The sequence below is a fragment of the Camarhynchus parvulus genome, chromosome 5, assembly GCF_901933205.1.
Source record: "Camarhynchus parvulus chromosome 5, STF_HiC, whole genome shotgun sequence".
NCBI classification, from domain to species: Eukaryota; Metazoa; Chordata; class Aves; order Passeriformes; family Thraupidae; genus Camarhynchus; species Camarhynchus parvulus.
Window position 1 is genome coordinate 27338447 of NC_044575.1, and position 25157 is coordinate 27363603.

The following is a 25157-nucleotide window of genomic DNA, read 5'->3' on the forward strand; positions in this document are numbered from 1 at the left end:
TTTATTATATATCCACCACACACACTTAATTTCAGAATTTTCAGATGCTGTTTCTCTGCATTTAAATTGCCTGTAATTTCTATTCAAATGCACATACTATCTCACAGCAAGTGAGTCATTCACCACTTCCTGGCATAATAATACAGAAATGAAAGTACTAAGTTGTATCTGCACAAGTGAAACATGCACAAGTTTGTACAACATCCTGCTTAGTAGGAGATTAAAGACCATATCCATTTAGATACACATTTTAGCAGTTACATGAACAAGAACGTAGTTCTAGTCTCTGAAGATTGAAGGATAAAATGAAGTCATATTTACTGATTTAAATAATATTTGAAAAACAGGAACTGAAAGCTGCTGACTGGAAAAAAGGTGGTGGTATTAATATTACTCTTTTAGTTATCCTGTGTGCATCTGTTAATTATTTGTTTCAGAAAGTTATCATAGGTAGTCACAGACATTTAAAAATATTTATACAAAATAATAAAATAATCCTTCAGCAAGAGGTTGGAGCAGACTACTTCTAAAAATCACACCCAGCCAATATTCCCTGATCTTATGAAAATCAAAACCAAGTTGATTCTGTAATTCATTTGCAACAAGTACATAAAATAATTTCTTAATTTTCTCAAAAAAAATTCTATACACATATACACATGACATGTATTTATATTACACATGTATGTCTTTAAAAACCTCCCAAAAGATGAATACATCTCAGTAGTAAGAAATACTGGCTATAAAGCACTTCAATTCTAAACAGTTAAAACATTTTCCCTCATTAATATTAGTCGTGGGTAAGCCTAAAGAAGAAATCCACAATTAAAGATACAGATGTTACAAAACTTGTAATATAAGCTATAAATTGTGGGGAAAACTACCCAACAAACCCACACAAGAGAAAAACCAGTAAAGAAGGACACTATGAAAGAATTAGATTGATCATGAACAAATAAATGCAATGTAATTACTGCCTTGGTGCTAGACAAGACTGAATAAATGTTTATGCAGTGCTAAAAAAAAATTAAGGCATAATTTTGTTCTGCTTTAATAAAAAAAGGGGGGGGGGCAGAATGACATTCATTTCTTACAATCATAAAGCAAATACTTCCTTTTCTCTTGGTAGGAATAAACAATATACAGCTAGTGTTATTAACCATATCATGTCAGCAGATGCAGAGAACTCAATTCCAGATTGCTTCTTAAAGACAGCCTGCAATCCATTGAAAAGTACAGCTTGGATATTTGCCATTTATTAAAAATACTAACAACTTCAAATGACCATCATGTAAAATCTTAAAGCGGAAATGGATCAGGTCAGCAAGAATGACAGCAAGCCTTTCCAGCTTAAGCTGCTACAGATTTGTACCTTTAAGATTGCTTTGAAATTTCACTCAATGAAATGGTGGGGAAGACAAACTTTTTCAAAAGAGCAATTTAAGTATTTCACAATATTCAGCATCTGTCTTCCATTAATTCTTTCAGCCTACTGACAAGTAGTAAGCACATGCAAAGTCTGACATGTTCTAAAACATAAGCTATGTTAATCCTCCTTTGCACATAAAGGGAGAATCTTAATAGCTTTAAGCAGTAACAACACAAAACAGAATGAAATAAAATCTTGTGCTAAGGAAAGCATAGAGTCAAAACGGTAAATACATAAGGGAGACCTTTTATTAGTCATATTACTCTCAGTAGACATGGAGAGCTGCCACTTTACTCTTCTAGTACTAACCCTAGAAGCTAAACACTTAACACATATTCTTCCTAAGGCCTTGTTAATCTTGACTCTTTTATTAAAGCTACTGCAAAAATCTGTTACTAGAACAGAGAAAGTTAAAAAAAAACGAAAAAACAAATCTGCATACATCAGTAAAGTGAAGGCATATAAATAGGTCTGAACTAATTGTAAACCAGTCAAAATTCAGCAATAATCAATACACAGCTGAACTTCAGTGTGGCATGCTTTCTTATACTCCCCAGAAATTAATTGTACTGATTTTTATAGCTGTTTTGTTAATACTGTGGGACACACCACAAAAACAACTCCACGAAAAACTCCAAACAAAACCAAAAGAAAACCTCACTATTGGTCATACATCCTATCTCACTGTGGGCTGGAAACCTTTTTAAGATGAATCACTATATTTTGTTTAGGCAGTCTACATAATAGGAACAGTGAAATTTGCCACAGTTTGTTAAAAATACCTGTCTTGATCTAAAATACAATTTTATGAAGGGTTTGTCCATCTAGACGTAAAGATCCAGATTATCTGGTATGTATTGGCCTTTAAAAATTCCAGAAATCAGACTGAGTTAATTAGCAACCTTATACTGTCCTGAAAATGTATTTTAAAGACACTTATCTACCTTGACACAAAAAGCCTTCCAAGTTAAGGCAGTAAATATAGTTAACCAAGAAAAGAAACAAACATTATAATACACAATAAACAAAAAAATATTAAGAGTTCCAAATTTTGCTTCAAATGCCACTACTAATCTGTATTAATAACAGCTACTCCGGGTAGTTTATTGTTCACATTACACCAAACAAAACAATAGTTAGGGAAAATAAGAGGAAACTACATTCCTCTCCAGCACTGGAAGGTTATTGTGTTCACATAATCAAGACAAAAAAAAAACCCCAAAAACCCAAAGTAAACAAGACTGTCTAGCCAGCAACGGCAAGGCTAAGCAAAAATTAAATCCCTAGGAGAATTCAACTTAGTAACCAGACCATTGAGAATCCACAATTAAAGGCAGCATGGTAAGAGTTGGGGATTGGTTTTATTTTTTGACATCACCTCAAGCCATGCCAGAGAGGCTGCAGTCGTTTGTATTACTCAGTATAATGGAGCAGGTTTGATTTGATCACAAATAATAGCTTTAAGATACAGCTCTAATTAATGAGGACTGATGATAACAAACCCCTAAGACATCTAGTTAGAGATTTTGTAAAACCTGTTTGAGTTCAACATCCATTTCAGTAGATCTTTCAAGATATTGCGAAGGAAACACTTTTTCAGTTTTACTGGGCAAGAGTGGAGAAACAGGGAAGATGCTTAAGTATACTTTTAATTTAAGTCATAGATACCAGACTCATTAACAAAATATGACAAGGTACTTCTGGTAGGTCATTTACTTACCTCCACTTGCTGATTCTTGCTCTTCCCCTTCAGGAAATGTAGCCTGGCTTGGTAAGCTATTCCTAGAACGAGTGACTGACTCTAAGTGTGAAGCCCTTCCCAACAGAGATAGCTCATCTAGCACCTCTCCTTCTTTGGCTTCCAAATCAGATTTTGAAGTGGTTAACTGTTTTATGTTACCTGGTGTCATTAAACTATTTGGGTCATTTAAACAAGCTACAGTACCACTGTCCAGGCTTAACACTCTGGCACGATTCTTGGCACTGTTTGTGCTAGAAGTCCGTCGTGTAGATCTTTTTTTGCTAATTCCTTCAGAGCTTACGTGGGTTTTGTGAGCATTTTCAGAGTCTGTACCCCCACGGTCTTTAGAAACGTATTTGGTCTTTAAAGCATTGTATTTTCCATCAGGAGACTGGCATGAATGGGAGGTGGTGCTGGAAGAGCTATCACTGCTGAACTGGTGAGCTGACTGCATGCTTGATGTCCTGCTCAAGTCACTTTGATCACTGGAGTCCTCATCGTGACAAAACACAGCACTGTGAGGTTTAGTACCAGATACACCTCGGAAGGAAACATATTCCCTGTGCCGACTTGAATCAAAACTACTAGCCCGCTTTTTTCCTGTCCTTCTCCGGCTCGACTTGTGGGTAGAGGCTGTTCGATGTATCAAACTAGAAGATTTTGGTCGGACATCTCCTTCTTTTTGTTTTCCACTAGTTTCTTTAGCAGCTCTTGAATCTACTAACACAGCTAGTTTCTCACTCTGCTCATCTCTTTGTTCAGCAGCCTTCCCATGCGGCCTGTCAGCTTGTGTAGTCAATTCATTGGCATGTGGGTTCTTATTGGCCTCTTCTGAAGCAGAGGCACCAAGACCTTTCTGGTTGTGCATCTCATCAGATGCATTAGAACCCTTTACCTCTTGAACACCACCCAGAGGACTCACTTCCACAGCAGTCCTTTCGCTACTAGTCCTTTTGTCAGTAGTAGAACTACTGTCATCCTCTGAGTCGACACCACAGTCTTTTTTCTTACCATCCTTCTCCTCTTCTCTAGGAGACTCCTCCTCGTGCTCTGACAATACACTTTCTATATGTGTTGAGCTAGTATGTTCACTTTTATAGCTACTGATGGTACTGTTGGTGTCACGATCAGTCCCGCTGCAGTAGCTTTCTGTTGAACCACTGCTTCTAGTACTCAGGCTTCTCAGACTGTCCATACTTTTGTCTGCTTTCAAGGATTTGCTCTTCCCACTCTTAGTCAATGGTTGAGGGCTGCTACTTTTCAGAATGTCATCTAATTGAAAAACTCCTGAAATGCAAGAGTTCCCACCCAAAGACTCTCGGGATCCAGAAGGGGGTTTGGAAGCTTCTAACTCACTGACAGGATCTAGTCCTCGTTTTTGCTGATAGAGGGGGAAGTCATTTAGTGAAGCATCTGGAAAAGCAACAGCAGAGCTAGAAGTCCTTGGTACACCTCGAGGTCTATGATCCTTCCTATAGGAGTGAGAATGCAGAGTTATCAGCGAAGCTACTTCTGTGTCACATGCACTGTTTTTAGACTGGTCCACAAGCTGGTTGTTCGAGAGGCACACTTTGTCACCGCTGTCCCTTGGCAAATCCTGTCCAGAGGACAATGAAGGTTGGATGGAGACAAATGAGTCGTTCGACACCAGACGAAAAAGCTTCCGATCAGTTGCCAAATCTGTTTGAGTACATATTTAAAAACAGTCATGTAGAATGTTCATGTAAGTCATACAACTTCCTTTGAAACTGTTTGTTTATATCAGACAAAGTAAATGAACTGAAAAATCCAACTGCAAGTACTATGAATTTGTCACATTACCATTTAAAAATATTTTATAACATTTGGGCAAATCTGACAGGCCTTTTTTTAATAAAAAAAGAAACCATCAATACCAGCTTATCCCTAGCAACTGATAAGACAAGGCAATTCTGACAAGTTCCCAACTTCCTCTATTGCTTATGTGTCTCAGACGTAGTATTTTTATATATCCCAAAGTTTCTTAATTATAAAAGAGTACCCTGCCTTTCTTTTCGGTTCCTACATGTATTATACATTTAAAGTTATTAATGAAAACACAGTAAACCCTATTAACTCTGAAGTCATCAAAAACCCAGCAAAAATCACCTTTCCTACCAGATACTGAGTAAGTTCAGTTAGCAAGGATGTAATCACTGTCACAGGTCTTTTTGTACTATAATGAAACTCCCTATGAAGTCACTGAGTTTTACTACCTCTACAAAAAAAAAGGTGCTTTTGCTATTAAAGCAAATCATGAAGATTTACTGTTAGTTCTTGGTTAAAACAATCATTCCTGTTACCCATCACAAGCAGTCTCCCGTAAAACTGTCCCTCTGCAGGCAGTACTAAGTCAGGCTACTTTCCCTTTTGCTACTGTCACTAAAAATAGCAGATCTGGAGGCCAAGTTAAGTTTCTACAGTTGTTAAATTCCTGCAGAATATATCTGAATGCATGCAACTCAAGAGACTTCACAGTTACATTACTCAGCTGAAAGTCGCAGAACCCTGATGCCTATTACAACAGCATGGCCACCTGTGATGCTCCATTCCAAACACACTTTTTGCATTGAATCACACACGTAATGACTGAATCATCCATCTAATGCTTCTAATCACCCACTAGTGAATAGACTGGCAAAAATGGAAGGTGGTATTCTCAGCTAACTTCCTCCTAATCACCAGCAAAATCAGCAAACAAAGATTTCCCTTTGGTTTTATGCTCTGTCAGTCTGAGCAGGTCTTTTCCGGACAATGAAGCTAAACAAAAAATTGCTTTGTCTCAGAACACAAGCTAACAGGTTCCTTACATAGTAGAAAAAAATAATTTTAAATTAACCAAGCTCTGATAACTTGGATCTTGGAAGTGGCCTACAGGTCTAAGAACACAGAGCTCTGTATGAGGTTATTTACTTCAGAAAAGCCTGCCACAATTTCATTTGTCTGTACTCATAAGGAAAGCAAATTAATCTACAATGAAGTCCATTAACCACAGGGTACCTGTAGTCTAAGAGATACTGTCTAAAGAAATCTAAGTTAGCTATCTTTCAGCAGTAAGATGACAGTAAATATTTATTACCTGCTGGAAGATGTCAGAACAAGGAACACACAGTCAAAGAATAAAGTTATAAGCATTCAAATTACGCTTCTCAGAAGCTTGAGTAATTAAGAAAGGAAACAGGGAACTTCAAGATAGACTCTGAGAAAGGGTATCAGTAAACTGCATGAATTTATTTAGCATATTAAGCAAAGGGACTTTGGTAACAAAATACCATGTTTAAATATGGAGAAGAAGAAATTTTACCTTGTTCTTCACTCCCTTCTTTACATAGGCTAGAACTCTGGCCAAGACTCAAACTGATATCGTCAGAGGTCTTGGCAGTGTCAGTATCACCTGCAAGTTTTGAGAAAAAAGAGTACTAATGCTCAAAGTATTAACACATACACCTACATTCTCAATTGTCATGAAAGACTGTTGCTTGTATTTCTTCATCTATAGGTAAGTAACAGTAGTTACACAATTAGAATAACACAAGATTTCTTTTAGATATGAGTACTGTCTACTCTATTTCTATTATCTTCCACAGAACTCAATGGCAATCAAGATTGGGTTTTTTTCCCTTCGAGGTGCATCTGTTGGAATATTTCTTTTTGCACAGTTGTCCATAAAAAAAGGAGGGGTAGACTAAGAAAATACTTCTAATGGTCAGAAAAGCAAGGAGAAAAACAAAATCAAGGTGACAAACATTCGCATTCAATTTTTTTTCGCCCTATTATTTATTGTCTGGATAAATTTACAAGAAAATACTCATCATATGCAAAATTGTTATCTTTTCATCTTAGAGGAGTTCACGAGGGCTGGAAATTACTTCAGCTAAATGTCAAACAACAAGAAGTAATCAAGTCATTGATATGCAATACCAGAAGGGTAATTGGTTTCACTGAACTCAAAATAGTAGAGAGAAGTCTACCCCAACTAACCCTTTAGCTCTGCATTTTATAGGCAAATGGAAAAGCTGTCATTACATGGGAAGTAGACTATGGGCCCCAGATTATTCTCTCCTTATGTTTTGGTCATATCATTTGCATGTCCAAAGAAGACTTCCCCCAACTAGTAAATGCTATATTTCACTCAAAAGAAGTCAAGATGACTAAGGCAGACAGTATTTGGAAACAACACAGTAAACAACAGTGATTTGAAGTGCTTCTACAAGGTAATTTAACTAGCTAAAAATCTCACCTTTGATGGTTGCTGCTGTTCCCAGACGAGATAACCCAGATCCAACCTAGAAACAGCAAATTATGTAAAAAGCTGTACACTTTCAGGAAATAAACAACTGTTATTTCCTATTAGTCCAACACATGCATTTGCCTATACACCTAGGAGAGGTTTTTAAAGCCACAAAAGCATCCAGCAGCACAGTGCTGTAAAATTCTGACTATGTTTCCACTACAAAGAGATGAAAAGTCATATAATTAAGCACCCAACTACATCACAGCACTATTCCATTCAAAAGCCAGTGTTCATGGAGACTTTACTATGCCGATTTTAAAAAGTTTCTAATCTAGGAATTCTCCTGACATAATATGGCAATAAAGTACAAGTGCAGTGCTACAGTAATAATTGCAGTTGTAAAACTTAACATTTAATGCCATGATTCTGGTTGTCTAAAATGCTTAAAGAAAACACAATCTTAGTATAAAACTTATCCATCTCCGTATAAAACTTATCTGTTCACAATAAACACCAAGCTAAATCCAAAAATTGCTCCCATGTGAAAAGATACATATTTTTCCAGTTAATTTCACATTCAATGGCTAATCAGCAGGCATGGCACCTGCTCATACAAAAAAAATTCACCGTTTAGGTTTGCAATCTACCTTTCTAAATATATCCTACAATCCATTGGAGATTACTTTGCAGAAATGCTAAAGAGAATTTGGTCTTACCTTCAATAACATTTTCAATACAACCTCTCAACTATAAATAGCATACAACAATGCAGGTGTCAGATAATTAAATCACTCAGAAATAAAATAAGAGGAAGAGCACTCAAAGGCAAAATCTGAACCTATAATACATAAATATGATGGCCATTTGATTGACAGATGTATACTTGCTGGGATGCTGTTTTCCAAAAATGCCTAGTTAAAATTACTCTGGGGGAAAGAGCAAAATTCTACTTGTTATTTTCTGTAAGCACAGCAATTTCAGGTAACCTGAAGATGCGTGCAGATCCTATTCAGCCATAGCACAGAAGAGCAATGGCTTTATGTATAATCTGAAAAAGCAGCTAAGAGCTTTTTTAATACATTTGCTTCACAACATTGTCACACACACTTTTAGTTACTCATTTTGTCATGTTTCAACAGTTTTCCATTCAATAATATGCTTTGATGAAGGCTGTCACTGAATACAAATGCATCATCACAGGAAAGCTATTTCACACAGAAAAACGGAACAGAACTCAGATGCTTACTGCTCATGTTCCCTTTTGATGCTGCACATTCAATCACAGAGGACCAATGAATACTAATTTTCTTAGAACAAATACATTCTAAACACTATACTTTCTTTCACAGTAGCTTGACCTTCTTCACATGCTTTAATATTAAAACTCTTATGTTTGGAACATATTTTTTCCAAAGACCAGTCAAATAACTAGTCTGGGCATCATGTTTCTATCTTCCTACATGGACCATCACTTCCTATTCCTTTGCATCAGCAAATGCCTTCTCTCTTGAAGGAAAATCTCTTAAGAGTATCTATGCTGCATAACTGAGCATGATTCAGATAAAACACCGGCATTAGCATATCACTGCACTTTGTTATCTACTGCTTGCTCAGAGAGCTAATTAGAAGAACATGATATTGCAATACCATGCCAAGGACTTCCATGTCATTTGAAGACAGGTTCTGTGTCTTTACCATGATGCTGCATTGTTCATTATCAACATAACTGTACAGCATGACCAGTTCATCTACTTGTCGTCATGAAGGGTTGATCAAAACTAGCCACAACCAGCTAAATGTCACAAGCCAAACAGAAGGAACAGCACATCAAACACTATGGAATTTGAACACAAACCTAGTAGACATAATACGGAAACAGAGTAACTTCCCCAGTGAAATTCAAGGCAACTAGAGCATAATGAAGTTACATGAAAATGTAATAAAGCCATGTTCTTCAGCACTTCCATCTGGCAGGACTCCCTATTTATTGCTTTCTTCCCAACCCTGCTGAACAATCAAGGAAGTGAAGATTTTGCAGAGGACATCCAAAAATTAAACAGTTTTAGTCTTTCCATTTCTAGCAGTTTATCTTTCTTTATGCTTTAGCAAACTAACTTTTTTGACCCCAAAATCTGACCTATCAGGAACAATAACCTGCAGAAAGCCATTCACAACTGCAAGAGATAATCAGCAGTGGAAATATTCTAAGATAACTTAACAAAAGCTTCCTCAAATACAGCATTTAAATTTATAGATTAAGCTTTAAATGGCAGAACAAACAAAAGTAAGGGAGGAAGACAAAGTTAAAACATCAGCATGAAGATACAGCTTGAGCTACCCAAAGGGACAAGGGAATCCCACTACAGTGGGTTCTTAGTACTTAGCTCACCATACTCTCAGCCGTTTTGATTTCTTAAATCAGAAGAAAGCTAACTGAGGAAAAGGGAATACTTACTGATGTGACAGTAGGTTCCCTTTCAAAATCCAGCCATTCCTAATTTAAGTACAAGATGGGTTGAAAGCTACGTTGCTGGGAGAATGCAATGCCTTCCTAATAGTGCAGTTACATACAGAAAAGAAATTTTTTCAAAATTTTTTTAATAAATTACCCAAAAACCCCGCAAAATAACAGGAAGAGGTTATCTACGGACTGCAAAGCCAACAACACTAAAGCAACAACTGTAGTAGCTTTAATTCTTACCTGGTTGTTTGGATCTATCCCAGCGTAAGAATTGCGTGAACTACAGCCAACAGGGGGAGTTGCTTCTCGTATGAACTCTGACATCTCAATCCCTCCACCAGGGTCACTGAGAGAAACATTAAAAAAAAAATCAAGACATTATCCCACCAGTTAAACAAAATTTTGTCTATGTTGAGCGCATATTCAAAACAAATTTTCCCTTCTCAAAAATCAGGGGCTCAAATATATCCCAATATCTCGGAGGAACACTGGCTGTTTGACACAGGAAGTTCAGTCTGAGCCAGAGCACTCTACACACTGTCAAAGAAACTGCTTCCCCAAGTCCACTGTCACCAGCCAACACAAACTGTGAAGACTTAGGCCCTATAAGGCATTCCAAAATGCTGACATTTTAAGTTCTGTCTTTATGTGCACATTACTTTTGGATCAGCTGTTCAACCATAACACCCAGAAATTCACCACTAGAAGAACATACTACATAGAACTCTAAACATGGAAAGGACTCCTGGTCCTTTCCTTAGACTGAATCTGGGAGCAAAAGTAAGGATGGCTAAAGCCCCATGTGAAAGCTTTTAAACATGCAGAGACATACAGGGCCATAGTATTTCTCCCAGGGATGCAAACCACATCTTTCTACTCAAAAATAACTTCCCTTCAGATACTTTACAGCTCCTACCAAGAAATATCTTGAGGTACAACATATATATCATTGCATCCTAGTGATCTCACCCTTTCAGGTTTAATAACTATTTGTTTGAAAGTATTTCCTAGAGTAACACCATCAAATTGTAATTTCACAGAATTCAGCTTGCCAAAGGCAAATATTTTATGAAAAAAGCAAGTTGGATTCATCCATTAGGACAATGGGGTCTGAAGTCCGTTGAGAACTAGAACACAAGGATCCAACCCGGCACTGATTGTTAATTGCAAAGAGGAAGCAGCTGAAGCACACTTTTTCCTATCCCATTACAGTTCTCTTCAAGCACCTTGATCCAGGAGACTCCTAAACAGAAGTATCTGCAGGGTAATTTGACTCTGATCCTCTCTGCTTCTTCCCAGGTATGAACAACAGCTTCTCAACAATCAAATTTCAGCATTTTGCTTAAAGTACTCATGTACAATGCTCATCCGGTCAGACCAAATACACTAAAGACAAAGGCCCTCTGAAGAAGGGAACAGAAATGGACAGAAACACTGCAAGGCTTACTTAATAGACAACTAGTCTCACAGAAAAGTCTTACACAATAAGAACACTTAATAGGGTGGCCTGCACAGGGCCAGGAATTGGAATCGATGATCCTGATGGGGTCTCTTTCATCTCAGCATATTCTGTGATTCCAACAGTTTCTGAAATACATGGACATCAATCAAGGATATTGTAAACAAACTGTCTGCACACTAAAAGACCTGCCACATTCATCCTGCAGCATGACATGTTAAGCTGTTGTCATCTTGGAGAGGTGTAAAGGCACAACCTCTGGAATCACTCTAAATAATAAAGCAGCACATGATTCTTCCTACATCAGAGGTGACAAAAAAAAGGACAGTTTGAAGTTAGGAATATATATATTCCTTCAGTAAAAATAAGTTAACTTAAAAGACAACCAGCCATTAGCTAGCAGAAGAACTATGGTCCAACTCCAGCAAATTAAAAAAAGAAGTGAGAAGCCACCATTTTGTTACAGCTAAACAAAGAGACAGGCATACTCTTGGAGATGGCTGTTTACAGAGCCCTCTCTGACCTACTGCTAAGGCAGGTAAGGAAAATGAATTTTAAAAGAATCAGCACCCAGCTTCAGCCAAAGCATTCCTTCTGTAAGCATTTTAAGAATACATAAGGACATAACATGAATTTAAAAACTAAACTGAAAAATTCTCACAATGTTTAAGTTCAGCACACATTACAATGTCAACTGAAGATATAATAAAGAATGCCTTTCACAAAAAGATGAAATTCCTTTTCTGTTTGAATAATTCATTGAGAAACACTGCATGTGATTAAAGTACGTCCTATGAAGTACAAAAGTAAGTAATTGCAAATAAGCTTTCATGCATAGAACCATGTAGCCAAAGAAGGCAGCAATTTTGTCTAAAACTGAACCATCAGATACCAGCATAAGCAACAACAAAATCCATCACCACCACTCTACTCACAGCTCCTATATTCTGTGATAGCACACACAAATGAATGAACAAAAGCTAGTAACAAACATCAACAAATAAAGTTTGCAGGAAGAAGCAGGAAACAGATTTCTAGGACTGACCACTGTATGCCTAAGTACCCGGATTTTTGCAACATCCATAGTTCTTTAGGAGCTACTTGACACTAGTGCTGCGGCCAGGACTTCCTGATATGAAATTCTACCATCTGTTTCTCACAGAAATTTGCTGTCTTCATTCCTTAGGCAAGTGTTACACATTACGGTTTGCAAACAAAATAACTGCATGAAGTTACAACACAAATCAAGAAGATGGAAAAAATTACAGCCAGTAATAGAAACTGCTGTGGAAGAGGCACTCAAAGATGACATAAAGCAAATTAAAACTACTGTTTCTAATTACTAGTAACTCTGAAGGAAAATTACTGTCTGCAGGTATATCTCATCAGCATGTCAGAGACTAACCAAAAGCATGAAGAGGCCATAAGTCTGCATTAATTCAAGTTTAAAATCTGACTTAGGCTGATTGACTACAGAAATCTGACATTCAGACCAGAACTTCAAGGGGTAATCGGAAATAAGTTTATTTGATTTCTGGACAAAGCAGAGAAAGAGTTTTATTATCTTCTTTGGAAAATCATCGTCTGTCCTTAATGTCCAATAAAAGAGTAGGGTAACTAGTCAGGAGGCTGCTGTCAAAATACATAAGAACCACGGCATGTACTGCAAATGCTAGATCACAACAGATTCAAGTATTAAGAGAAATTTTCTTCCAAGCCTGAGTCACTAATGATAGTCAAAAATAAAAACTAACTCCAAACTCAAGAACATGTCTGCCAGCCACAGAAAACTGCAAGGAGAATAAATAGCAAAGGCGATAGTCTTTGAGAGAGATCACCTTTTTCAAATTTTATTTGCTCCTATTTAAGTAGACTGTAAATATTTCAAAGATGCAACATTCTCCAGCTACTAGCTTTACTTGGTAGAAGTACATGTGAAATTTATGTAGCATCATTATTACAGGTGCTGATGGAGATCAGGAACAGCAGTGTCACCAGATGAAGACTTTATGATACTTTGAACCACAACAGCCACTGACAAGAAGCTATATTCATATATCCAAAAGAAGATTGACTTAAGTGCTTTAAATTATTTATGTGGGTCCACTGATACCCAACAAAGATCATGCTTGCACTGCTTCTAAATTTCTATGAGACCAGGAGCCTGTATCCTCCCCACTTGCTTTCATGAAACCTCACATAAACATTACTATACTAACACCTGAAATATGAAAACAGCAACTCACATTCCTTTCTCTAAATTAAGACTTTCTTTCAAAAACATTAACTGAAGAATTTCAGCTTTAGAAAGAGGAAAGCAAAAAAATAAACAAGGCATTTCTAAAGGAATGGTAAGTTGTTCTTTGCTTAAACATGCCAAAGTTTCATGGAAAGAAACCCCCATCCACAAACCACAATTAACTGAAGATAAATGAGCAGTTCGAGCAAGCCCACAAATGACAGCCTATAATTTGTTAGATACCTGAAAGCACCACTTGGACGATAAACATCTTCAGAATAAAAGAACAGCAGTTCTTAGAAGCTAAACAGAATCCTGAACACAACCACTGCTTAATCCTGCAAATAAATATACTAAGATTTGTATCTAAAGTTCTCTCCATGACTGTATATGTGGCAGGGTAAAAACTCAAGGATGGCTTTGCAAACTATACTATATGCATATTTATTCAGTATCACATGCTGTAGCCTAAGCTATCAAAACTAATATTCTGATTATGCAAATATTTTAGATAGTATATCTGCAGAGATCTCCCCTATATCCACCTTGTATTAGGGGAGCAGAGTTTAAAAATCAGAAAACCCTACACACACATTCTCCTCCCAGATCAGTTTGGGTTTTTAATAGTGTTCCAGTTTAACTTACTAAGGAGGTTACAGCTCAATATTAAACACTCATTCTACATCCCATCTACTGGTTTGAATGCTACCCCAGAGTTCTTGTAAGCTTCCAGGCAAAGATTAGTGTATACTGTACATCCCACTTACCAAAAAGTAACTCCGTAATTTCTGCATTGACCTTGTTCCCAGTTCTAGTTAAGAGACCTGAAAGTGGGAACAAGGATCATATAAAAGTTAATGAAACTTTAGTTGGCAAGCAGGACACACAGCATTAAACTAACCTCTACTTCTGAGCTCACAATGCTTATAATGTAGTATCTCGTCCCATGTCAACTGCTCCCTAGACAAAACAGAACTGAAACAACCGCAAGTACTTCACAACACTAGCAGAAATCCCTTACCAGCTTTGGGGCCCTGTTTTGGAAGCAAAAGCTACATAGCAAAAACACCAAACAAAAAGAAAAACCCCACCAAAAACAACTCAGACAAAACGCCTAAAGGTCACACCTAAAACATGCATCACCAAGGTTGCATGAGGAAGAACAGACCACTAGTTTACTTCCATGAATTTTATTAAGCAGAGTAAGCATGAAAATACAATTAGGGAAGCAGCCTGCCAAAATACCTCAGTATAGTGTTGGTAAGGTATAGGGTGATCTAAACAGAGTCACAATTAATATCAGCAGCTTCAGTTGCCAAACACATCATGGAAAAAAGGTCAGGTTTATAAAAGATTGATACAAGAAGTTACTGTATATCAGCTTTAGAGGAATCTAAGACATCATTTTTGCCAACAATACCTGAGCTGAGAGAAGACACACAAGGACCTAGGACCATGAGGAGCTACCCCATATATAGACGGCAATGTCCTTTTACTTCTAGGCTTATCATTTTAAAGAGCAGCAGTTGAACACTTCCTTTCTTTAAAAGCATCACAATAAACACACTCAAGAGGCTTCTTTCAACCACATTTCCTTAGTAAGACACACAATCTTTTAAGAGTCAGGACAGCATACAAATCATCTCACTTTCAAAACTACTCATGGCTACTAGTACCGGAAACTCAGAGACAACAGAAAGGCCATCTCTAAAAGCTAACAATTCAAGGTTGATTTATTTCATGCAGTTTAACTTTTAAGATGGTCTCAAATTATCTAAAGCAGGCAGAGGCTTTGATATTCGAGCTTATAACATCCACGGTCTGATCAAACTGGTTAAGCTGGCCTTGTTGATGAGTCATCTTTTACTCTTCTTTCTCCAAATAGTCTGGTTAGAGGAGGAAAACCTCTGGCATTGTTTTACGATGGCTACAAAGGAGATGTCTGGAAAGGAATCACCTCCTATTGACAGTAGTTCAGAATCATTATCATCATTACTGAGCACAACAATTCCAAGATTTCCAAATTCACAGGACAGCACTCTCCTCGAAAAGACCATGACTGAAGTCAAGCATTGTATCCAACTCCTGGTTTTGCAACACTAAAATTGCAACCCAATCAGACACCCCTGGCGAGGAAAGAATTAGCATGCAGTATGTGGTCTTTGACAGCTAGATTTTTAATACTACATCTACTACTGAAATTCGATTCCTTGTACTAATTATGGTCATTAAACATTTAGTGACCTAATCAGCTCACATTTCCCATGCTATTGTTTCCAGCATGTTCAATACTGCTCTTGAACTCCTTTGGGGAGGAACTAGGAAATTATTGTGAATGCATAATTTCAAACCTAGCACATAAATAAATCTACTTTTCAAGACCAGATTTAAAACCATCTTTCAGAACTACAGAGGTCTGTATCTATATTCCCTAGTGTTTAATCTCAATCACAATTCCAGTTACACAGCTGAAGAAGACAGGACTGTTAGTCATTTGAAGCAGTACGCAAAATTCAGCAGACAACTTACCTGGGCCCATTGCTGTCTTTCCTCTTGGCTGAAACACTGCTTTGTTCTGTTTTTGCACCTCTGTCCATATGCTCACTGGCATTCCTCTCCACAATTTCTCCCTCATCCAGTGCCCTGTGCAAACGGTAATTCACCATCTTCAAAACTATAAAGAGAGCTGCTATCACTGGGCAGTAGACAGCTACTATCATCATGGAAGAAGGAAGAGCCTTTCAAAAAAAAGAGCAAGAAAAAGTTAATGAGCACAAGGTCACATATCCATAAGAACACTCCCTAGATTTTAACTGTTTGTTTCATGGAGAAAATATGATAATTCTGAAAGTTACACCACCTATAGCCACTCTTCATGTGAAAAATGTTAAAAGTCTAGCAACACAGAAGAAAGAAACTGTTGCACTACCAAAGATACTAAATCACCACAGCATTGTACTAAATAAACTTGTTTGACTGAAGCTTGAGAACCAAGTTCAACTCTCACTCTCTCCTTCTATGCTTTTGCAATGGAAGACCTAGACTAGGAAATTTAGAGCTAGCATGTGTGAGACAAATATTTTTAATTGTTATGATGTTATGAGTAGAAAAAAAAGGGAAGATTTTAAGCACATAAAAAACCAACAAAGCATGGGGTGAGATCTTATTTCAGGGCTAGTACACAGCATCAAGTCCATTTCAGAAGAACTTGATGCACATTTGACAGCATGGCTGGAAGGGAGAAAACCTGCTTAGATACAAAACATTGGTGTTTTGACTTCACTTGTCAGCTTCCAACAGCTACTGCTGCATGACAAGACACTGATCAGTCACAAAAGCCAAACTGTTTCCTACCTGCATACATAAAGAGGTTGCTCACATGTGTGACTCATACACTGCACAGCAGAACCCAACCTGCAAGACCACAGGCAGCAACGATTTCTGCTAGATCATTGCACGCCCATGGAAAGGTAGCCAACACACGTTCTGAAAAAAATTTTTCATCTGTATGAAAGGCGGCCAGACGCCACATTAAAAAAACCCCTCAGTCCTGAATGCAACATTTAAAATTCCACTCAAAGTTAAGAGTGGAATGCATGCAGCTCTTGCACAGGTAAATAAGGCTTTTATAAATCAATCACTTCAGCAATAGGTATTGACAAAGTCCAGCCTGACAGCTATTTAGGAGAAGTGTTCGAAGTACTGGTTAAACTTCAGATTTCACTTCATCCTTCTAAAACATGCTTTATTTGTGTTTTTAAATTTTGCCTTTTCCCTAGGCAGTGATTAAACAAAATGAGATATTAAGTCTCAGTATTCATGCAAAAATTGACCATTTCCTTTACAAATCAACAAAAGTTTAGGCTGTGAAGCATTTCACTGCACCACTATCCTTTACCCTGTTCAGTGTAGTTGGAGATATTCCTCCAAAATATAAAAATACACACAGACATATGACAATCAGAATTAAACATCTGATATCCAGCTTGAACATTAATGTAGTAAATTAATAGAACAAATGAGCTGTCTTTTCAGACCTCACGGCTGAAGGACAATTCCAGCTTATTTTTGTATCTCCCTAGAGAGACCATGGGAAGAGAAGAGTCATCATTGATAAACTCCCAGGAACATCTTGCATAGTCAAAACAATGCTCAGAGTAGAAGACAGCAATGCCTCTCTAAGCAGTGCAGAGAAACATTTTCAGCTATTCAAAATTGACTGGCTGACAACATAGTGTAACGTTATGCAATGTAACAATCTCCTACCTAAAACTATTGCCTGAATCCTAGAAGGATTTTAAGTAGTATAACTTAACCACAGTAGTCAGCCAAACAATTTTAAAGGACTCAACCTGGTCATATGTGCTGAATAGAGAGGCCTTCTTTTCCTTTTCTCTACTCATTTTCCCATTCTGACTCTTCAAGACGCCCCCGGAACTTTGATCACCATGATGGACTCTTTGTAACCTAGCAAGGTATTCCTCCAAAACAAGTCAAGTCTGACAAACATCATTAAGACCTACCTTTTCCTCCAAAACAAGTTAAGTCAACACTGAATATAACATTTGAAGTAGGCCAGGCAAACTAAGCTGAAGTTTGCCAAGTTTCATTTTGTATGCTGAGCTGAACATCATCATGATGAACAGAGATTCACTCACCAGGCACCAGCTAAGGAGGAGAAAGAGGAAACCAAGCTACTTAAAACCAGCATCAATAAGCAAACAGGATCCACAATGATATGGCATCCCTATAACCCCTGAAGCCATGCTAGAATGGTTTCCTCAAGAAATGAGGAGCCTCCACTTCCAAAAACTTCAGAGTTGGTTCCCTGCAGGCAAGGGCCAGCCTGTTAACTTTGGGAAAATGCATGAACTTCCTGTACCTGCTAGGCAGTCTGCTACCCCATCACACACAGCTTCAACTTTCGCCTCCTCTATAATGCCCAGTGCTCAGGAGGCATTACCAGAAGAGCCAGACTAACACTAGATAACAAAAGCTAGAGTTACTCCATAAAAGACATGCCTCTACTTTTCTGTCTAGAGAGCTCATCAATTTCTCCCCTCTACTCTGTCAGCAGTGAGGTCACAGTATATCCACTTTATCTTGCAAAATCTACACTTCCGGTTTTTCAAAGGAAAGCTTTAAGAACAAGCAAAAAAAAAGGCAAAACACCTCATGTAACTTACAGCAAATCTAACAGGGAATTCAAACTTTTTCCTCACATCCTGTTTTCACAGGATTGCAGAAAAATGTTTAAAAAGCTAAGGTAACTGACTACCTTTCCTTCTTTATATTTGTAGTAGGTCTTCATCTCAGAATAGGGTATATATTCTGGGAATAGAAGGCATTTTAGCTAGCTTAGTCTGCCATATGAACACACTTGACATCAAGTATCATGCTGTGGTGCAGCACTGCCACCCATGGTACCAGCAACTTGTCAAGAGCACAGCCTCAAGAGGAAATTTACTGCAGTTTAAGCTAAACCACTTGCAACTTCTGTTTTTCTAAGCCAAACTTAGAAGCATTCAACATAAATTTGGGGTCTTCTCCCCACAAAACAAAGCAAGTTAAAGTGAGATTACCATTTCCAACTGTGCTCAGCATTTTACCACATTTGAGGAGAGACATTTCTCACCAGCATCCCATGTGATACCACCTTCAAGACTGGAATACAAATCTAAGTCACACAAATTTCCCACTAGATGACATCTGAAAATCAAAATAATTTCAAGTACTAAAGCATTTTACTTGAGCCCAGCACACTAAACCCCTCAGGCCAGAGTTGTTACTTGACACCAGTTGGCCACAAGGCTACAACTGCAACAGTATTTCAGAGAACACCCATTTTTACTGCGCATCTCTACTCACTTGCATTAGCACCAAAAGAACACATACTCCACAGCAGTCATCACAACAGAAGCTCTTGTACAATATAAAGAGCTACACAGAACCATATAAAAACTGTGTGCTTTTAATTATGTTCTGTTGAAAACTTCAGTTATCTAATGACTGAATAAACCCAACTATTAGATAAACTCCTACCCCTAAATTATTTCTCAGTCTTAAAGGGAAACTAAGTAGTTCTCTCAAATATGGGGAGCAGAGGGAAGGACACTGATTTTCTACCACCTTTCCCACAAGTTACTTTCCAAATTTAAATCTTTCAAGTGAACTTAACAAATGCAAGATATACATGTGGACAAAAGTAAGATACAGGAAAGCATAGTCAAGGAGGACTATCTCTTCTGAAACCTCCTGGCTCTTAAATTAGCTCACTTGTATCACAACAGACCTTTTCTACAAGAGTAGGTAAAAAAAGGTTTAAGCACTCCTAGATTCCAATGGTCAAAACAGAAAACCTCCCACCACCAGTTCCAGCACTAAAATATTTCCATTCAAACTACAGAAAAGTCCCTGTATCTTAATGTTTCCAGCACATATGTGCCAGGAACCAGAGGAAACTTCATTGATTACAGGCTGTACAACATCCTCATGAAGAAACTAACACTGTATGGGTCCTACCTAATCTGATTACCTAGCTTTAGCTAGGCCCCACAGATGTAACAAAAATTCCAGATTATTTTCAAAAAATAAATGCATTACTATGAGTGTTTTTAACAGCTAAGTCTCCAAAATCAAACCAGATTACAGATCTCTACATAAAGGTGTTATTACCTAAGCATTAAGAAGTAAGTCATCTAGTAAAAAGACTTAAAAGTACAAGTATTTTGAACCCAGTATTTTATAGAAACAGTTTTACTGGAAAAGAGGAAGAATCAGGAAACAACAGACATAGTTTAGTCCTTAATTGTTTTTTATGGACAGAGCCCTTAGAACTGCCATTATCTGGAAGAAAGTTCAGTCACAAATTATCTAGTTTTTGACCAAAACCTCAAAGAATACTACTGAAACTTGAGCAGCCAAGAGACTGCAAGTGTCTTAGAACAATATGGCATATCAGGAATTGCTATCACAAATTGAATTTCAATTATTTAACATCTTAGTTTAAGAAACAGGACATATTTCAACAACTTCAGTGGAAAAAATTTCCATATGAAGCTACATTTATATGACCTACTTCTATAACTATGTACACAAGTCAGGAAATTAAGTGAACTGTTGACTAAACGAGCTCGACTTTGACAGACAAGTTCTGTAGGTACATGGGAGCCCATTACCCCAAGCAAGGTACAGTCCTGGCTCCTCTTCAGTCACTGGCAAAATTCCACAAGTGCCAGAGCCAAGACTTCACCCCCTCATGCGCACGTGGTGGGGCTGAAACAGCATTCCGACTAGGGGAAGTGCTTTGGCAGCCTCCTCTCTTTCCCCTCCCCCCTGCAACAGTGATGCATCACATCGGCCTCTGCATTCAGGGTATTTTTTCAACTCTACCACTAGATTTTACAAAGTGATTGGACAGCTTCCCCATATAGAAAGCACATTTTCTTCTCCCAATTTCAGCTTTGCATTAGAGCAAAAGCAGGGATCAGCTCGTACAATAGAAAGGCGCATCAACAAGCACAGTTGAGTCTGCTACTGAATACAAGTACACAAACAGGATACACTTACTCTAGTCTAGAAAGCAGAATTTTTGTTATATGTACTGCCAAGCCACGAATGCAAGAACACAGATTCAAGCTGCTTCCCTAGAGCAGGCATATCTCACTCTAGACCCCAGTTGCTTCATTATCTACATATTTATTTTGCCACACTTCCAACAAGAACAGTTTAACTGTATACACAAGAAAAAGTATCCAGATCGGCAAAATAGGTACATTTAGGTATATATTGTACAGGGTACAACACTCACTTGCACATGCTTAAGCTCAGAAGGCAGATGAGGGACCAAGGAAGAAAGGCTGGTTATTGAATTCTAATGTTAGTTTTTTTAAGTAGGTTTGTACCACACATTAAATCCATCAACCCTAACAGCACGGGCATACACATACAAAGGAACACAAAGATTTATGGCATTACTTTCTGACCACAATCATTACCAGATTCCATTCTGAAAATACCAGAGCAACAAAACAAATGCACAAAAAAAAAAAAGCAATGTTGGATGCACTAAACCAAGTCTTAGAGCAGTAAGTACCCCCAAATTCCTATATCCTAGTGCATTTTATTCCTGCTGGAGGCTAAATAACATTTGGGGGGGGGAAGTGATTAGCCTACTGTTAAATGCGTTGAAAGCCAGCTACAAGCAAAGTTCTTAGGGGATACTTCTTTATTTTGTCTTTGTTGCTACAAACAACTTGGAAATAACTACAGTTATTGCTGATCCAATATATAAAAGTAATGCTATGATCTTGTAATTCTTTACATGGGGAAGTTTTGTAAGTAATAGAAAACCTATCAGCAGTCTTTCTATATACCTTGATTTTTTAAACACACATGGTTGTCTGCCAGCAACAAGTCACTTGAAGCTAGCTTAGAAACTCCCTCCTACACACCAGTGAGCCATGCTCAGAATTCAGATTACAATTACCTAAGACTTTTAAAGCAAGTTCTGCTTATTTATGTATATCCTACAGCAATGCAACACTTATTGCTTTTTATTCTGAAAAAGAGCTTACGAGATGCTAAGGAGCTAAGGTGACCAACACAGTTCTGCCTGTTTAGTTTATGTCTAGACAACACTTAAACTGTAGAGGGTGGAAAGAGGGAAAACGGCCAAATATGATTCAATCTCCTTTAACTTGTGACTAATCTCCCTACTTATTCTCAGGGAAGTTGGCACTTGTTGCATCTTTAACTTGTCCACAGCTATGAAGCAAGAGAATTTCTCTGACCTCAACAAAACCCAAAGCAGCTTGCTGCTGTCTTTTCCCTTTACACAGGAAAACTTGTTTAAGCAACACTGAAGTTTACCCCATTCTGTGGGTAACTGAAGCTTACCTACTGCTCTAAAAGCAGCAGGAGAGTCAAATGCTGGCCCAGATTTTGCATTTGTCAATTTATTTAAAAAAATTGTAAAGCTATATTCGAAACCAAAAGGTGTCTCCCCTTCCCATATTTTGTAGAACTTTCAAGAGATACAGATTCATAGTTCTCATACAAAGTATCTGCTTAGTTAAAAGTTTTATCTAGCTGTTCTCATGCAATTTCAATTTTAAATGCAATTTGTCTCAGCCTTTAGTTTCCCTGCCAGCAGCCCAGAAGTTTTCAAACAAAAAGCGTTAGAGCTGCCTTTTTCAAGACACTTCAATATGAATTAAAAACCATAAAGTTGTAACCTCCTTTTCCACACTAGCTCTTTCTTAGTATGAAGTGTCTCATACTGCAACCTTACAAATTGCTTTTAAACAAAGCAAATGTCTGACCTCAGAGCTCTCAATTTCTGCAACTGCACTTGCATATGATTTTATCTCCAACATTTCATTCACTAACTACATTTTCACAAGGCAGCATCTACTTTAGGTTGTACAGCATCTGGCAATCTTGCAAATGATGTTCTACCTCATATGCACAAAACTGGTCAAAACACACATATGGTCACACTCTTCTATTGAAAAATCCAAAGTAAACTACTAGCATTTCATAAGTTAAACACAGCTCTCACAGGGAAAAAACTACTGGCCAACAGGAAACCGCCCCTTGTTCTTGTATCTGATCACACCGCTTCTCTATGTGCTCTCAAGTCCAAATGTCAAGAAAGTTTCTAGGTTTAAAGGTTAGTATTTTAACAGCTTTGACTGAAGTGCCAGTTACAAAGATATATAGGACAGGAATTCTCACAAACCAAGTACACTGAAATCTGGACACAAACAAAAAAGCCAGACGAACTTCTTGTTGATAACACACAATCCAGATACATTGCCAGCCAACACACCACACTACAGCCAAAAAAAACTTTTAGGTTATGGAACCACATCCCCCCACCAGACTCAAAAGTCAGAAACTGAAACTGCTGCCAACCAGAAACACTGGCTAAATCTTGACAGTTCCTGTAGAAGCTGCTTTTTACCGACCTACCAGGACATCAGCAGCGGAAGCTGCCAGAGGTATTTCCAATTTTGAAAGAAAGTAAACAGAAAGACGAAGGCAAAGCGCCAGCGCCTATAGCCCCGCCGCGCCCCGACAGCGCCCACCCACAGATTCCCAGGAAGGGGTCGATGCTCCCGAAACGCCGCAGCCCCGCTGGCGGGGTCCGGCCCGCTCCCAGCGCAGGGGCCCGGCCGCAGGGGCCCGGGGCCGTTCCCGGGGCCGCGCCGCGGGCAGGGGGCGCGCGCGCGGCGGCCCCTCCCGGCCCTCCCCCCACTCCGGGCCCCGCCAGGGCCGGCCGAGCCCCGGTAGAGGCCGGGGCTGCGCTCACCATGTACAGGGTGAAGGGGAAGCCGAGCAGGAAGAGCCACAGGTAGAGGTGCAGCGCGTTGACCCCCGCGCCCTGGTGCGGGTCCTGGTACCAGCCGCCGCTCAGCGCCGCCCACACGCCCTGGCGCAGGATCTGCAGCACCTGGGAGCCCATGACGGCCCCGCTCCGCCGCGCCGGCCCCGCTCTATCCGCCCTGCGAGCCCGGGCAGAGCCGCGCACCGCCCGCGCTCCGCGACAGCCGCAACCGCCGCCGCCGCCGCCCCAGCAACGCCGCCGCCATCTTATGTCCGGGCCCGGGCCGCCCGCCCGCCCCCGCGCCGCCGACGGACCGGCGGCCCTTGCGGCAGGGGACGCGCGCCGCCGCCGCCGGGGGGGCAGCGCTGCGCCTGCGCGTGCCTGCCCGCAGCCTCGCCCCCGCTGCCCGCCACGGCCCGCGCAGCGCCCCCTGGCGGCCCGGCTCGGCCCCGCGCCTAGGCCCCGCCCCCGGCGGCCTGCGGGGCTCCTGCCTACTGAGGGTGCTGTGGGACGTGGGAGGCGGCCCTCGGAAAGGGATTCTTCACTTGGGTTAGAAAACACTCCGAGATCATAGAGTCCAAGCTATGACCAAATAGCACTGTATCGACCACACCGTGGCACTATCGCATCCCGTCTTTCCTTGAAGGCCTCCAGGCATGGTGGCTCCACCACCGCCCTGGGCATCCCGTTCCAATGTCTAATTGCCCTTTCTGTGAAGAAACTGTTTCTTCCTGATGCCCAACCTACACCTACATGCTGCAGGCATTGGTGAAGTACAAAAGGCACTTCAGCTGGGCTACGACACTGCCCCTGACTCAAGCACACCATCTCCAGGCTCACCTCTAAGGAGCCTGGTCCAAGGTCCTTTCCCCTTCAAAACTCCTTTCTTCCCTCTCCCGGGGCCTGACTCCTAGCAAAGTGCTGCATCTTCTCCTTGCAGCAGGGCAGGAAGACATTTGTCCAGCATACACATTTAAGGCTCCAAACCTACAGCAAGATAACCTCACCATTTCTTGAGCTGCCCCCACCCCCCTTTACTCTCAATACATGTCACCAAGCCCCTGGCATGTCTGTCCTCACCACAGGATTTGTTGTAGGTTGCAACACCTGAAAAGCCACAACCATTGGAGTTTACAGAGAGAAAACAACACAGCAGACCATGGGGGCATCACGGATCTCTCACAGATTTAAATTTTGACTTCCACATTCACCTGTTTTTATAGGTCATCAGTTTTCATCAAGTGCT

General features: G+C 39.5%; 1 protein-coding gene across 8 annotated transcripts in view; it reads right to left on the reverse strand.

Moving 5' to 3' along the window:
* Window positions 1–24162, reverse strand: part of PCNX1 (pecanex 1) — an 88983-nt gene extending 64821 nt beyond the window's left edge. For 6 of the 8 annotated variants that reach the window (XM_030949962.1, XM_030949961.1, XM_030949956.1 and 3 more), the window contains exons 1-6: window positions 23897–24143; window positions 16111–16319; window positions 10124–10229; window positions 7429–7474; window positions 6493–6582; window positions 3150–4850 (exon numbers count right to left, since the gene is read on the reverse strand). In XM_030949962.1, the coding sequence (XP_030805822.1) occupies window positions 3150–4850; window positions 6493–6582; window positions 7429–7474; window positions 10124–10229; window positions 16111–16319; window positions 23897–24049 (2305 nt within the window). In that variant the 5' untranslated portion in view covers window positions 24050–24143. Of the gene's footprint in view, window positions 1–3149; window positions 4851–6492; window positions 6583–7428; window positions 7475–10123; window positions 10230–14348; window positions 14406–16110; window positions 16320–23896 lie in introns of those variants that run through there. The other 2 variants (XM_030949964.1, XM_030949963.1) reach the window with 2 other exon arrangements.
* Between the last annotated feature and the right edge of the window lie 995 nt (window positions 24163–25157).